Raw genomic sequence first — 15769 nt, forward strand, 5'->3', positions numbered from 1 at the left:
AATTAAAGAGTTAATTTGAATTTATGGAAAGAATTGAGCATATAATTGTATATCAAAAAAAATATTTTCATGTCATCTTATGCTGTATCAGTGTTCACTAAAGTACCTGTGAAAAAAACTATTGGATATTTCAAGAAAAAAACAGAAATAAAATAACTCAGCCTTACAGATAATGGAAATGATAACGCTAGTTGAAGTATATTTCGAATATTTTTTAACATATTAATTACAAAGAATGATAGTTTAGCAATGGGTTTTCCTTTATTTTCATTATTATGTGATTTATTTTTGGACAGTCTTGAAAATGAAGTGCTTGAAAAAGCGGATAAAAAAACCTGAGTATGGTTAAGATATGTCAGTAACACATTTTTGATTTGGTAGCATGGTACAGATGAACTAATTAATTTTGCTAATTAACCTAATAACATTAATAATTCTATAAGATTTAATTATGAAATTGAGATAAATGGCTGCTTAACATCTTTGGATGTTTTATGGAGTAAAAATATGAATAAATTGGAAACTACCACTTAACCTTTGTCCATAATAATTTCCTCATATCAAACATCTTGTCACACTAAATGTAAAAAACAAAAATACTGTTTTTCACCCTAAAGTGAATAGGATCCTAAAATAATTTTGTAAACAAAATGATATTAACACTAATTCAGCACAGGAGGTTTTTAATCCTGATATTCTTGATAGAAAGGTGAAAAATCTAAAAAGAAAGGGGGGGATAAAAATATTAAGTTAATTGGTTGGTTGGCATTTTACAGTGCAAAGCAACTAGGCTATCTCTGCCAAATAACTGGTAAGAAAATAAGTAAAAGTAAAGCAAAATTATTAATATTCATAAAAAGGAATCATGTTAAAACAAAACAAAGCCTAATTTTTCAATTAAAAACTTAAATAGCATTAAAAAGGCCAATGGCCCTTAAAAAACGAAAATCATTTGTACGGTTGACAGTGTCACTATTGACAATAACACTGTCCAGCATCAGGGGTAAACCTTGGGACAAATTATGTCTAAAATGGTGCCACTGTTGAAAGTCATAATGACAGCATGACAGTAAAATGTGGACTATTTTGATCTGAGTGTCACACAGACTATACACATCAGTCCCATATAAAAGAAAATGATGAATTAAAAAACTGTGACCAATGCATTGTCTAGTTAGGAAAACTTCTTTTTGATCCTTAAGTAAATAAGACAGTCAAAGTGCAATAGATGGTTTTATTTGGAAAAGCTTGTTATAACGTTGGTCACTACAAGTCAACTGCCAACTGGCATGGAGCATAGCAAGCCTTTAATACAGGACTATAGTCCATGTGTGGAACAAGCACAGCAGTGATTGTACCAGAGCAGATAGATTTAGCTGCGGTGTCAGTGAACTCGTTCCTATGAATACTAACGTGGTCTGGTATATAAAAAAATTGGATAGAAGTAAATGTTAGGCCAGTTGATTTTGAATATTGGTGAGAACAGGGTGTGAACTAACATGAAGTGATTCCAGTGCCAATAGAGAACGAAGCAAGTCTGAAAAATAGTGCAATTTGAGTACAACTTAGCTTCCATGTGATCCAGGGAGAGAAATGATGTACAGTTTAGCAGTGAAGACAGAAGCTGTAGAGCGGATTCTGTGTACTACCACAACAAACTATGGCAGAGCCCAGAGTCACCTGATTTTGAACCATCCATAGAAATGGGAATGGAAGGATTGTTTGAAAGATGTTCAGCAAATAAAAGACAGTACCTTCCAATCAAGAGTATCCACATTTTTTCAGATGGCTTAAAGAATGGTCACATTTGGGGATGGCAATAAGCCATGATGGAATGGATTGACCAGCAGATACATCAATGTCATCCAAGGACAGACCCAATTCATCCAACTGTGCCTCGATATGAATGCCAAAAGGAACAACAGCAAATCATCTGTTCTGAAAAAGCATGACTCACTGAGGAAGGAAACCACAACCCCAGGTAGAATACTGTATGCTTCAAAATTTCTATCCTTACAACAGCATTTCACCTGAAAAGGAAAGTGCCGAACCCACACAAACTTGAAATCTTCTGTCCCTTAAAATTTTTTAATAAACATGGGTAAATGGTCACGTAACCCATATATATGGAGGTCTTGCAAAATGCCATACCTCCATGTTGTGTCATACGCCTTCTCAATGTTAAAGAATATTGATACAAGATGTTGGCATTTGAGAAAGGCTTCTCTGATTGATGTTTCAAGATGAATTAGGTGGTCTGTGGTGGAGCGCTGTTGTCGGAACTCACACTGGGTGGGCGAGAGGAGGTTGTTTGTTTGATTTGAGGAACCAAACAAGATGAGCATTAAACATCCTCTCCAAGGTCTTACAGAGACAGCTCATCAAAGCAATTCGAAGGTAGTTTGAAGGAATCTTGGGATCTTTCCCAGTTTAGAGAAAGGTAGGACAATAGCCAAGCATCAGGAAACACATTCTCCTGCCAGATCTGGTTAAAAACAAGCAGAAGAAAAGCAGGAGATAGATGACACAGCATTTCACAGTGTACAGCATCAGGTCCAACTGACGTACTGCCAGATTGATTAAGGGCTATTTTGAGTTCCACCAGTGTAAAGAGACAATCAGCTTGAAAGGAAAGAGGTGATCACTCTGCCCGAGTCTTGATGGCTAAGAAAGTGGAGGAAGAAGCAGAAGTGCTAGATACCCAGCAAAAGCTTTTACCTAGAGTACTAGCAATGCTCCAGGTATCAGCTACTTCTTGGCTATCAGAGAGCAAGATCGAAAGAGGGACAGAATTATATTGAACAGTGACCTTTCGAATCTTGTCCCACATGACTTTGGAACTGGTGGTACAAGATATGCTGATTGTGAACTTAATCCAAGATTCCTTTTGGCTTTGACATCTTATCCACCGAGCATGTGCATGGGCCTGCTGGAAAGCAATGTGAAATACCTACAAAAAGCATTCCAGGCGGGATTCCATCACAGACGAGAATATCATGGAAAACATGTCGAGATTTTTGGAATACATTGAGCAGCTGCCTGTATAATACAGTCAATTACTGCTACCACACAGTCATCTATTGATGGCTTACAGACGATGGCAGGATCAAGTTCTGCAAGAGCATTGAAAGTGGACCAGTCTGCCTGATCCAGCTTCCACCGAGGCATGCAGGTCAGGTAGCATCTACCACATCCAGTCTCTTTCAAAATTATAGGAAAACGTTCACTGGCTCGTGGGTTATTGTCAACCCTCCATGAAAAGTGGGAGAACAGTGAAGGGGAGCAAACTGAGAGACCAACAGAAGTAAAGAACTGACTAGGTGCATGAAAATATGTACAAGAACCGCTACTGAAAAGAGAAAGGTTGTGATCAAAGAGCATACATTCTTCTACAGAGTGATCCCTCCCATCACTATCAGCACTTCCCCAGAGGGAATGATGTCCATTAAAGTCCCCCAAGATTAAAAAGGGAGACGGCAACTGTTCAATGAAAGCATCAAGGTCTGATTGATCACAGGTTTCTCCAGGCAACAGGTAGAGTAAATAAGCAGTGATGGTACAATCCAGGGAAATATGAATTGCTACAGCCTCCAAGGGTGTGTCAAGTGGCAAAGACAGGGTAGGCACATGCTGATCAACCAACAGTGGCACCCTCTCCATGCACTCGACCATCACACAGCCTGTCATTTCTGTACAAAGAAAACCACCGAAAGGTGACTGTATTGGCAGGTTTCGGAAATGTTTCCTGTAAATAAAAACATATAGAATGGTAGGAAGCAATCAGTGTTTTGATGTCATCCAGATTAGAACGTAAACCTCGACAGTTCCATTGTATCAAGGTGGCCATTTTTATTTATGTGTAGAGCCCTTCTGTTTATGATCACGTCTTTTTCCTTTTCTATCTTTATTTGTGGGAAGTCTATTGACCTCCATAGATTCTGCCCTCTGTCAATTGGGCAGGTCTTTGGTGTTGGAAGAGGATTCTAGCAACTGAGGACGTGAACAAATGATCATTTGGCATCTTGGGATGAGAGAAGAAGATGTACCCAAGGAAATGCCTGTACCCAGAACCAAAGGAAGTGGATCTTGGGATTTGCTGGAATGTATGTTAGGGACAGAGATGGGTATTGAAGTTGATTCATCAACATTTTTAACCATGGAGATCAAAAGAATTTTCATTTGGTTTGAGAATGATTCTTTTGGAGGCACAGAAAGATCCATCTGCACTCCCACTGTAGTAGTAGAATGAAGTGCAACAACATATGTCCGAAATGAAGTAGTGGACAGTAACTTTCGAGCCTCAGGGTAAGTAATGTTTTGAATTTTTCAAACACTGCACCTCTATTTCTTCTAAATATTTTTGGCAAGAACGAAAGTAGGACAGGTGAGAGCCATTGCAATTGACGCAATGAGAGTGTGTTTCACACTCACAGGCATGGTGGTCCCTGCCACCGCAATGAACACATGTCAAGGAACCACAACATGACGTCTTCGAGTGACCGAACCACTGATACTGGAAACATCTGGTCCTTGCCAAAGCAATGAGCACACGTCAAGGAACCACAACATGACGTCTTTGAGTGACCAAATCGCTGACACTGGAAACATTTGAGAGAGTTTGGAATGTATAGCAATACCCTGTAATTAGAATAACCTGCCTTAATGGTGGCAGGTGGGCGTAGTGATGTAAATGTCAAAATGAGGACGTTGGTCAGCACCATAATTTCTTCTTTGCAAGTAGAGATACACCTCATTGCAGAAACTCCTTGAATGGAGAAACCAGCAAGAATCTCTGACTTGGCAATGTTCTTCAAATCCCTCTCAACTATAACTCCTTGTGATTAATTCACAATAAGTATATACCCAATCGCCTTTGAATGCAAGACGAGTCCACTGTGTTGAGATGTGGATGTTTCCACCAATATATCACCAGATCTATGCTTCTTTACTGACCTTGGAGAGCCAGCAAATCCCTATAGTCCCTTCTGAATGAAAAGGGAGACATCTGCCCTGAATGTTTGTTTGAAAGAGAATGCAGTATAAGAAAAGGAGGTACAATGGGTGTACAGATGTTGAAGATTGTTGCTTAGAATCTTCAATGCATGGTCATTTACCAATGGAGTGTTTTTTCACTTAAGTTTTTATTTGGAGAATCCATGATAAAAAAAGGAATAATTTGGCACCCACTGACCCCTACTCACCATGGAGTCCTACAAGGGGCGTACTACAATGCCAAACAAGGACACAACAGCAACACCAGGGTTTCATAAGCACTATACACAAACACCAGTATCAGATACAAAGTCCACAACACCTGTTGAGAACATCCAACACCAGTACTTGGTTGACTCTAGCCCAAGTGGACTAGCTGACAGATTCATGGATGAACACCCCAAAGCTGCCCATCTACAGGAATTCAAGGCCCAATTGGTGTGTTAGGGTTGGACCCCTCACCACGTACAGGAATCCACACTGAGGGGACGCTATTTAGATCAAACATTTATGTTTGTGATATAATCTGTTGTAATCTTAGAAAAGAAGCATAACTTATATTTACTTCAAAACTTTTTGTGGTGGTTAATCCCTTAAACAGCAGGAATGTTGTAGATAGCAGCATCAAATGATGATGGCCACCATTTAAGGGTTAAGAAATCAGTCAAAGCTACTGAACATGGACAGAAATTCCAATTTTATAGTGAAAATAACATATAAGATCATAGATTTTTTCTTAAAAAAACATTTGATAATTATCTAGATGTTACAAATGTTTTACACGTGAAATTTGGAAATTTTATCATGCATTTAAGCATTTTATATTTTTAATCTCTAAATGAAAAATTACTCTGCATAATCAACATTCTGAAAAACAAAGTTCAGAAAATCTTTGATTAAAATATCTCAATACTTAATTTAAAAACCTGCTACTCTATGTATAAAAGACTTGTAATGTTTAATAATAACTTGCAAAATTTTGTAAACATAAGCATACGTTACAAAAAAATCATAATATAATTACTCTCATGAATGCATTCATGGTTACAAACTGGATGCATTACACCAAACCTGTAATGAAAAGGTTAACACTGCTAATCTTTTACTGCAGAGAAATCTTACCTTTGTTTCAAAATGTAGTTATACTGCTTAAGAGCCTGTTCTGTTTTTCCTTGTTGTTGTAGACAATAAGATATTTGCGTTCTAGAGAACAATTTAATAAAATTATGTAGTAAAAATAAACAAAAGAAACAAAACTATCTTACAATTTCAATAAATATGAAAAATCCAAATCCTGCTAAATCAAAAATAGCAATCATCAAACTTTTATAAATACTTAGATACGGCTAATAGCTATATTGTCATAGTTTTATTATCAAAATTAATTATTTAAAATTAATATTATGTTTTCAAAATATTTCTTTATTTTGCCTTGCATTTTCTAGTTCACATGTTACCCCATGCATCAGTTACTTTTATTCATGTTTATTCTACCGCATGCCTTCATTACTATAATTTTTTATTCTTCTTTATTATAAAATCTCTCATATTCCTTCTCTTACAAGCTAGAAGACATGAATGGCACAAAAATTAAAAAACAGAAAGTTTTTCTCTGAAACTAAAAAATATCTTCCTACAAACACTAAAAGAATACCTAAGCTTGCATTTCTGTGGAATAAATTTTGCCAGTACAATTCAATCAGTGTACCTAGGTGTGCTTGATTATATTACAAATGTTCTTTATAATAAAACATGTTACACAGAAGCCTAGAATCGAAAATTATGGTAGAGAAACAATTTTTATCTTTTTCCTCATCTAATTTTAAAAAATTACACGGCACAACAATTTTTAAAAAAAGTTTTTGCTGATTGTGACAGGTACCAAATATAGTTTTGGTTTTGCTTCATCACGTAGGAATGCTGAGAAATAGATAGTGAACTGTTTACCAGAAATAACATATTTAACTGCATTTATGTTTCTAATACACTATTAAGTTAAACATAATTAAAAGTGTTTTGCTCCTGATTTTCATTTGTATTTACTGTCTGGTGCATCACATTGCAGTGTCCAGCAGTAGTCTGCAAGCATTGACAGATTCCTGATATTGTTTTTCCATTGTAGCAAAACTGAAGATTTCGATGAAATAGTACATGACAGGCAAATTTGTGTGATCAGCAGCCAAAAATCTATAAGGAACACCTACCAGTGTTCAAGAAGCAAAAACTTTGTTGTGCAGTGTTATTGAAGTGATCTTTCTAACTTTAAATAGTGGATATCTATTTAATGTTTCGATCTATATTTTTCTAATGATGCACAATTTTGTAATATTACTGTTAAACATAATTTATTGATAATATTATCATCACAAAAGAGTTAACATTAATGAGAAAGTGGAAAGTGATTATGTAAATTGATAATTCAATTACATCTGTGTATAGTGTTATACTGTTGTGAACATTAACAGAGCCAGTATTTTTTTAACTTTGTGTAGTATTAAGTACCATCTTCTAATTAGTAAGAAATGCTTCATTATCAACAATCAATGACTATGATGCTAATGATTTTGAATATATTCAGTTATTATGTTATTTTTGAATTATACTTTAAAATAATTAAATCAATACAATTTTCCTACCAGCAAAAGAGCATCAGAAATATAAATTATTACTGGTTCTAAGATAACAATTTTTAAATTACTTTACTTTTTTTAGATCATAACTTTTAATCCCACTAATTTAACTATTACCTTCATATTTATTCTTCTTTAGTTATCAACTAATGCAAAGTAATATAGATATTTTGTTCTAACTATCTAACTACCACCAATCTAGTAAAAAGTCAAATGATAATTGCAATTTTCTTATCTCTTTTAAGCTGCATTTCTCGAATTTCTGTTTGTCATGATTCCTTCATTGTCTGCCTGCATTTATGCAAATATTATAAGTTTATTAAAAGAGTGAATGTAACTTAAATGTCCATTAAATCCAGGTGGACTTTCTAGCAATGAGGATACAAGCCACACTTTAAGAGATATTGGTTTGCAAAATGTGTGTGTGTGTGTAATTTAAATAAACACTCACTAAATTCTGCAGAGAAACATAACACCCATGGAAAAATATTTGAATATTACATATGCCACATAAGAAGTGATTTTAAAATTAAAATTTTTCTTAATTTGTATCATTAGCTAAAAATACAAACTCGTTAATTTACAGGTTAAATGTTTTATGTTTGGATGTAATATATGCAGCTACTAAATATACTTTTGTTAGATAAAACTGACAGAATTAAAATACAAAATATCATAAAATTATTTAGAAACTTTTGATACAATCTTTTTTAAAATAGTTTTATGTGCATCATAGAATACGAAATACTCCAAAATATTTATTTCCACAAAATATATTCTCAATATTAAAGAGAAAACAAACATACGCTATTATTCCTACTTCATCTTCAATTTCCTCTTCAGGAACTTCATCTTCTTCAAGAGCTTGTCTACAAAGACCTAAAAGTAAAACAACAATATTCTAAGTGTTAAATTACCCAATCATGATATTATTTGGTTTGTAAACTGCAATGTTCACTTTAAACCACAGAAAAGTTTCTTGCAGATTATCAATTCATTTTCAAAACAATTTTTAAACCATATAAAATTGATTTTTTTCCCCATTTTAAAAATACATAACATTTGTGAAGAATTATAAAAATATGAAATATACATACTATCTACATCTCAAAATAAATTAGTTAACATTTTTTCTTTACACATGTACTCACAAAACTCATTTAGTTGATGCAATCTTCCAATATTAAAGATTCCCCAAGTTTACTACAGAAGTGACAAAATGTTATTAGAAAAAGAAAACAAACTTTAAAAATAATTATTTAATGACTGACAATCATTATATTTTTTGTTATAATATGACACTTGTAAATACAAAAAAGTAAAACTGAACATGCAAACCATTTTCACTCATTACCTCAATAAAATAATGAAAAAACACTTGCATGTGAAACAATAATTGTGTGATACATGTGTGGATTCACTCAAACATTGTACTATTGACTTTTCAAATATATTTTATCAATATATTATTAAAATGATATTACTATGTTCTACAAATTACTTCAAACAAGTTTAAGCTAGTTAATTAACATAAGTTCAAACACCATATTATCTTGTTTCAGTAGATTTAAGATTTGAAACTGCAACTGCCTTGAAGTAGCAAAACTGTGAACATAATATCCTCACAAAATGTGCACAGAAAGTAAATGTTTCCCTGATTTTATATAACCATTAATAATTCAGTAAATAAATGACATTTATATGCAACCTTTTTTACATAATAAACAACATAATATTCATACTTTCTGCCTTCTTAAGCTTTTCTAAAGCATCTTCAAACTTCTTCTCACCCACAAGGATGCAGGCTTTATTGTAACACAATTCATAGGTGTGTTCTCTCAATTGAGGAGGATTTCTTACCTATCACAAATAACAGCAGTTCGTGTAAAATGCACATATCACACCTAAACAAAACTTAAATAGCAATTACAACACATTAGCAAGTTTCTGAGAAGCATTTCTTTCAACCATACTCAGATCAACATTTTCAAATTTAATTCAATTTTGCACATAGTAAAAACATTTTACAAAACATTTGAAGGCAGACAAAAGAAAAAGCTATGCTATGCCCAAGATAGTATATACTGCACATACAAGTTTAAAACAAAAAGCTATGCTATGCCCAAGATAGTATATACTGCACATACAAGTTTAAAACAAAAAGCTGTGCTATGCCCAAGATAGTATATACTGCACATACAAGTTTAAAACAAAAGCTATGCTATGCCCAAGATAGTATATACTGCACATACAAGTTTAAAACAAAAAGCTGTGCTATGCCCAAGATAGTATATACTGCACATACAAGTTTAAAACAAAAAGCTATGCTATGCCCAAGATAGTATATACTGCACATACAAGTTTAAAACAAAAAAACCTTTCATCATTGGTATTTGAATGAACTGGTAAAATGTGTGTTTAATAATATGTCATACTATTGATATTAGTAATAAAATCATATTTCATTCAATCAATATCTTACCTCTTTTCCAGTTTTCTCACTCATACTAGCAATAACAGCTGCTAGATTAGTCTCCCTTTCCTCTTCAAAATCATCCTAGGAATTACAAAATAAATAATTTCATACTTTATAAGTAAATTATCTTACATCTGACTTATACAAAACTAACCATCTATTCTAATTCATATAATTATAAGAACAGGTCCATTAAATCTTTGAAAATGAATGAAAACTTCTCACTCAAAATGGTGACATCTTGTCATAAAATGTTTATCTAAATATGACCAACTTACTACGAGATTATTACTTAATTATAAACTTAACAGGATACATCTATAAAATTACATTGGATGTACAGAGTTGATTAAGCAACCTGGTTACAGAACAAGTCCTAAAAGAATGCAAGCCTGAACCATCAGAAATAACTTACCTGATTGTTACTGTTAGTTATATAATGTTAACAGAAATGACTGCTTCATGTCATTTAATGTAAATCTACAAGTTAGAAAATACCACTCCTTTGACTTCTGTACAAGATCAGTTTAAGGTCATGTCACTACATCAAGGCATCATTTTTTCAATATGATCATCTGGCACATTCATTCATATTAGATTAAAAATAAAGGAATTTTGGGCAGATGGTAATAAACATCAAACTCGTTACACAGAGAGACATAACAAGGCTTTAATCTGAGCTGCATATCCAAGATCAAAATATTTGAGATTTTTTTCCAAAAATAAAAACAGACACTTGCACTTTCATTCATAATCATTGTTTGTGCTTTATTTATTTATTTCATATAGTTACATCAGTTTTTTTATTTGTGCTTTGTAAAAGACATCAGAAACCAGAAACTTTCTTTTGTAAATACTAAAGATCTAGTATTTAATTTTGAATTACATTCCTTATTTATGAAAGTCATATCATCATAAGTTATTGCTTTCTTTGGAGATACCATCCAGAGCATTATTTTTATTAGAAGCATCAATCTGACAAAAAATATACTCTTCTAACAAGATAGTTTTCATTCCAAGTGCTGTTCTTAGTAAATGTCACATAATATTACCTTGTTCCACATATCATTTTAATGCTTTTAAGCACAGAATTGGATAATGAAATTGACCTCCTATGAACTTTTATCTTTGTTATAGTTTTCATGCTATAACTTTTAAATTACTAAACATATGTTAACACAGTGTCGTAGATTATTAGCAAACATTATTAATTTGTGCTTATTAAGTTTTAAGTTTCTTAAGCAATGTTTTTCTCCTGCTGTTTTTTTTTTTGCACATGATACTTATCCAACATGCAAAGTAACTTTCATTTTAACCTTAAAAAAGCTTCTGTGAATCAGAAAATTTTCAAACTTCACATGCAAAATCTTTATAATGTCCAAATAGTTATCAAACATTTCTTAAGACAAAACTTTATACGAGTTATTTTTCACCAACAAATATCTGTATGGAATCTATTGATTTGAATGATTTCATAACCACAATAAAATGTAGGAAATAAATATAACTTATGCCTTTTACATTCAAGAATGATAACATTATAAAATGAAAATATAAATATTTAGAATAAATAATTCAAATTTCCTAATATAATACATTTAAATATATTTATTATATTCACCATTCAACCATGCCCAGTTAACAATACAAAAATTACAATGATGTGGCACATATACACTCATGTAACTGTATCCTATAATATAAAACTGGTCTTTTACTCTTTACAAGGTAACATGATTTGACTATGTTTTAGTATATTAACAAAGTTGCATTTCAATTATCATACATGTGTATATAAATTATTACTATTTAGAAACAAGTTATTAAATTTTTGTTCTTAAAACATAGGACTGTAAAAAAAGAAATAAAGCAAATGATTATCTCTTCTAGTTATGACCTTTGTACTCAGTTGCTGCTTGATGTAGGTTGCAAAGCCTTTTGAAATTTCATGCATGGAGTATATAAAACATGTTTTTAATGTTATATATACAGCTGAATAACCAAATAATCATAAATTATTATACTGATAGCACAGAATGCCACTATAATTTATGAAGATTAATAAGTAAACTGTATTTCAATCTATGAAAACATAAAGCAGACTAAAGATATAATCTCTCTCTTTGAAATTTTAGTTCAAAGAATGAAATGGCATCTTAACATTATAAAGGGCTAATGAAACCACTAAGAGGACATTCTGATCATATATATGTCATTTATTGATATAAGTGTGTGTAAGGGATCATTTCCAAAAGTAAAAAGATGTGAGAGGGGGGGACAGTATTTCATTCAGCATGTATAAAGGTACAAGGTTCTTATTTTATATTCTAGCTTATTAATATTGGTAATTTGAGTTCCTAATTTGTACGAAACTACAAACCTGGTATTTAGACATCATAAACATCTAATATAAACCAGCACTGCATTCAACGTTCCAAGTAACACAAAAATTGATGTTTAACTTTTTTATATTTACTTTTCAGTTATAATCTACAGTTTAATATCAAACTTACTCACACAAATTCAAGAAATAGTAGTTCAATAAAATTTTGAATGTTTTTCAAACACAATGACAAGGCCTTTGATTTGTGACCCATCCAGAAAGGGTTAACTATTTTGTAACAATATTTGTTATCAGAGTTTTCCCCAGAAAAAGAAATATCCACCTTCCAATAGCACTCAATTTATAGGGTTTTATCTTTCTTGAACTTAAGCGTTTTTTCTAACAACATTTCAGTATAGTACTTGATGCACACTGCACAACTTGGTAAAATTATAGGAAGACATTCATTTGCAGAAACTAATGTGAAATAGCTACACAGAGAGATATGAATCATTTTCATACTCCTAACACTGGTGATCATTAGAAGTTCAAGTGACTCATAAGTGAAGTATGTTACAGGTTGGTTGGTTGGCATTTATAAGCACAAAGCAACTAGACTATCTGTACCAAATAGTGATACAAAAATAAAAGATGTTAACAGAAATCAAGTTAAAACAAAACAGCCAAAATTCAGATAAAAACTTAAACAGGATTAAAAAGGTGGCCCTTAAAAACACAAGTAAGATGGATGGTGTCACCATTACCAATGATATTATCCAGTGCCAGGAAGAAATCCATCTAAAATGGCACCTTTGTTCAGGGTTGTAATGACAGCACAACAGTGTATCATGGGCTGTTGTGACTTGAGTGTTACAAAGACCACAAACTGGTGCATTAGTCACAGATAAAAGACAACAAATCAAAAACTCGTGACCCATATATAGCCTTGCTAGGACAACATCCTTCTTCTGATCCTGACAGAAACAAGATGACCAAATAGCAACAGAAGGTTTAATCTGAAAAAGCTTATTATCAAGTTGCTTACTCAAAGTTGACCACCAACTGGCATAGAACCAAGCCTTAAACACAAAACAGTAGTCTATATATGAGACAATATGACAATGACAGCACCAGGACAGACAGACAGATGTAGCTACAGTGTGAGCAAGCTCATTTCCCACAAATACCAAAGTGGCCTGGCATCCAAAAAAACTAACCAGAAATGGAAGATAAAGAAAAATGGGCCAGTTGGTTTTGAATATCAACAAAACAGGGTGAGAATTAATTTGAAGCAATTCCAGGGCCAGCAAGAGAGCTAAGAGAGTTATTATAAATAGTATAATTGGTGTACTGCATAGCTTCTACATTATTCAGAGCAAGAAGAATGGCATACAATTTGGCAGTGAACACTGAAACTGTAGAGGGTATCTTGTGCACAACCACCAAACCACAACAAATCATGGCAGAGCCCAAAGAGTTACCTGATTTCAAACCATCTCTATAAATGGGAATAGAAAGATGATTTGAGAGATGTTCAGCACATATAAGATGGTACTTCCAATAAGGAGTATCTACCTTCCTCAGATGACTAAAAGAAAGATCACAGATGGGAATAAGTTATGGTGGGTTGGACTGACCAGTGGAGACAGCAATGTCACCCAAGGACAGACCCAACTCAGCCAGTTGCACCTGAACATGAAGGCCAAAAGGAAGAATGGCAAACCATCTATTCTAAAAAAAACATAGCTAACTGAGGAATGAAGACACAACCCCAGGTGGGATGCTGCAATAAGGATCAAAGTTTAGAGGCATACAGTAAAGAAAGTTGCAAGTGGCAGAGGTGAAGAGGAAGTTTGTGAAACTCAATGTATAAACTCTAAACTGGAAAAGTGCTGAAAGCCCCCATGCAAAGCCAAAGCCTCAGTTGATGAATGTGGTCCAACATCTTCAAGAGTGAGATTCTGGCAGAGCCACATACAAGAGACCCATAATCCAATTTGGATCGAAAGAGGACATGACAGATCTTTAGCATAGAACATCAATCTACTCCCCAAGAAATGGAAAAAGAGGACACAGATGATATTCAGTGCCCTTGTACACTTGATGCATAGCTGCTTCACATGTGGAATGAAGGTCGGCTTACAGTCAAAGGTAAGCACCAAGAACTTTGCTACAGGTACCACGGGAAAAACAACATCACTGAGGCAGAGCTTGGGAACAAAGTGAATAAATCATGCTTGATGACTGACATGAGATGTGGAAGTCATTGATACAGAGCCTGTTTGCAATGGAAGGAGGATGTTGTGCAGTGATAACATTAATCTTCACACTAAAACATGTGACACTCAAAACACAGTCCTGGCAGACTCCAAGTTCTTTCCTCAAGGGAAAGCATGTTACATCCATCACATTCACAAGTTACTATTCACAAATATTATTAGTTACTCAAGCAAGTTAATTCACTATTATCTCACAAACAGAAGCAATATAACCACAGCTAAATAAATTACTGCTTTTTTTGTTTTTATTAATTTCAAAGTTACATACTGTCACATTTTGTCTAAAAGAAGTCTTCCACAAGAAACTTTATGATTTTAAAGATCTTTAATCTGATTTTCTATTCATTTCATAACATTAATTTTCAGGGTTATGTATCAAAGTTAGGACTTCCGTTACTATTTATTTACATTAAATGCTCTCTTCACCACTGTCATTATTGACGTCCTTCGAGTTAACTCCAGTTTTTAAAGACGAGCATTATAAGCAATTTTTATCATTGTTCAATAAATTGTTAATGATTATAAATATTGAGCATATAACATTTATGTTTTTAAGCACTTCAAGAAAGTTATTTCATGTCTGACTTTCCTATTAATTTCAACATTTAAAACTAAATTTAAAAATAGTACAGAACTGTAATTTTTATATTCTTTCATTACTTAATTATAGCTTTACATAAGAGTTATCAGTAATCAAGTTTTCCTATGATGTTTACTTTGATCAAACTGTTACTTATACATTTCAACTAACAGGGTGTTGGTAGAAAACAGTAGTGTTTTATATCACTTTTAATTAAAGCCTAGCCAACTAGTGGGCCTTGGTAACTGACTTGTTATTGGGCTAATTAACAGACCCTATCAAACTAATTGTTCTCAAAAGACTTGACTGTAATAATAAAAAACAGTAGTAATCAGAAAAAGTTCAATTATTTTTGTAACTTATGATACCAACCTATTTAGCTGAACTTTTAGTTATTCAAAAACAATAAAAAAAAGTCATAATGACAATATTTTGATTAGCCAAAATAAAAATAGTTACAGTCAGAAACAGTCGTTATGGTCAGTTAAT

The 15769-nt window shown here is 33.0% G+C and overlaps 1 protein-coding gene across 1 annotated transcript in view; it reads right to left on the reverse strand.

Annotated features, from left to right (window-relative positions):
- Positions 1–15769, reverse strand: part of LOC143253631 (signal recognition particle subunit SRP72-like) — a 93075-nt gene that overhangs the window by 36045 nt on the left and 41261 nt on the right. Inside the window, 4 exon segments of the mRNA XM_076507788.1 lie at positions 6115–6195; positions 8429–8501; positions 9365–9482; positions 10105–10179. Of these exon segments, the coding sequence (XP_076363903.1) occupies positions 6115–6195; positions 8429–8501; positions 9365–9482; positions 10105–10179 (347 nt within the window).

The sequence above is a fragment of the Tachypleus tridentatus genome, chromosome 6 (assembly GCF_004210375.1).
Source record: "Tachypleus tridentatus isolate NWPU-2018 chromosome 6, ASM421037v1, whole genome shotgun sequence".
Taxonomy (NCBI): Eukaryota; Metazoa; Arthropoda; class Merostomata; order Xiphosura; family Limulidae; genus Tachypleus; species Tachypleus tridentatus.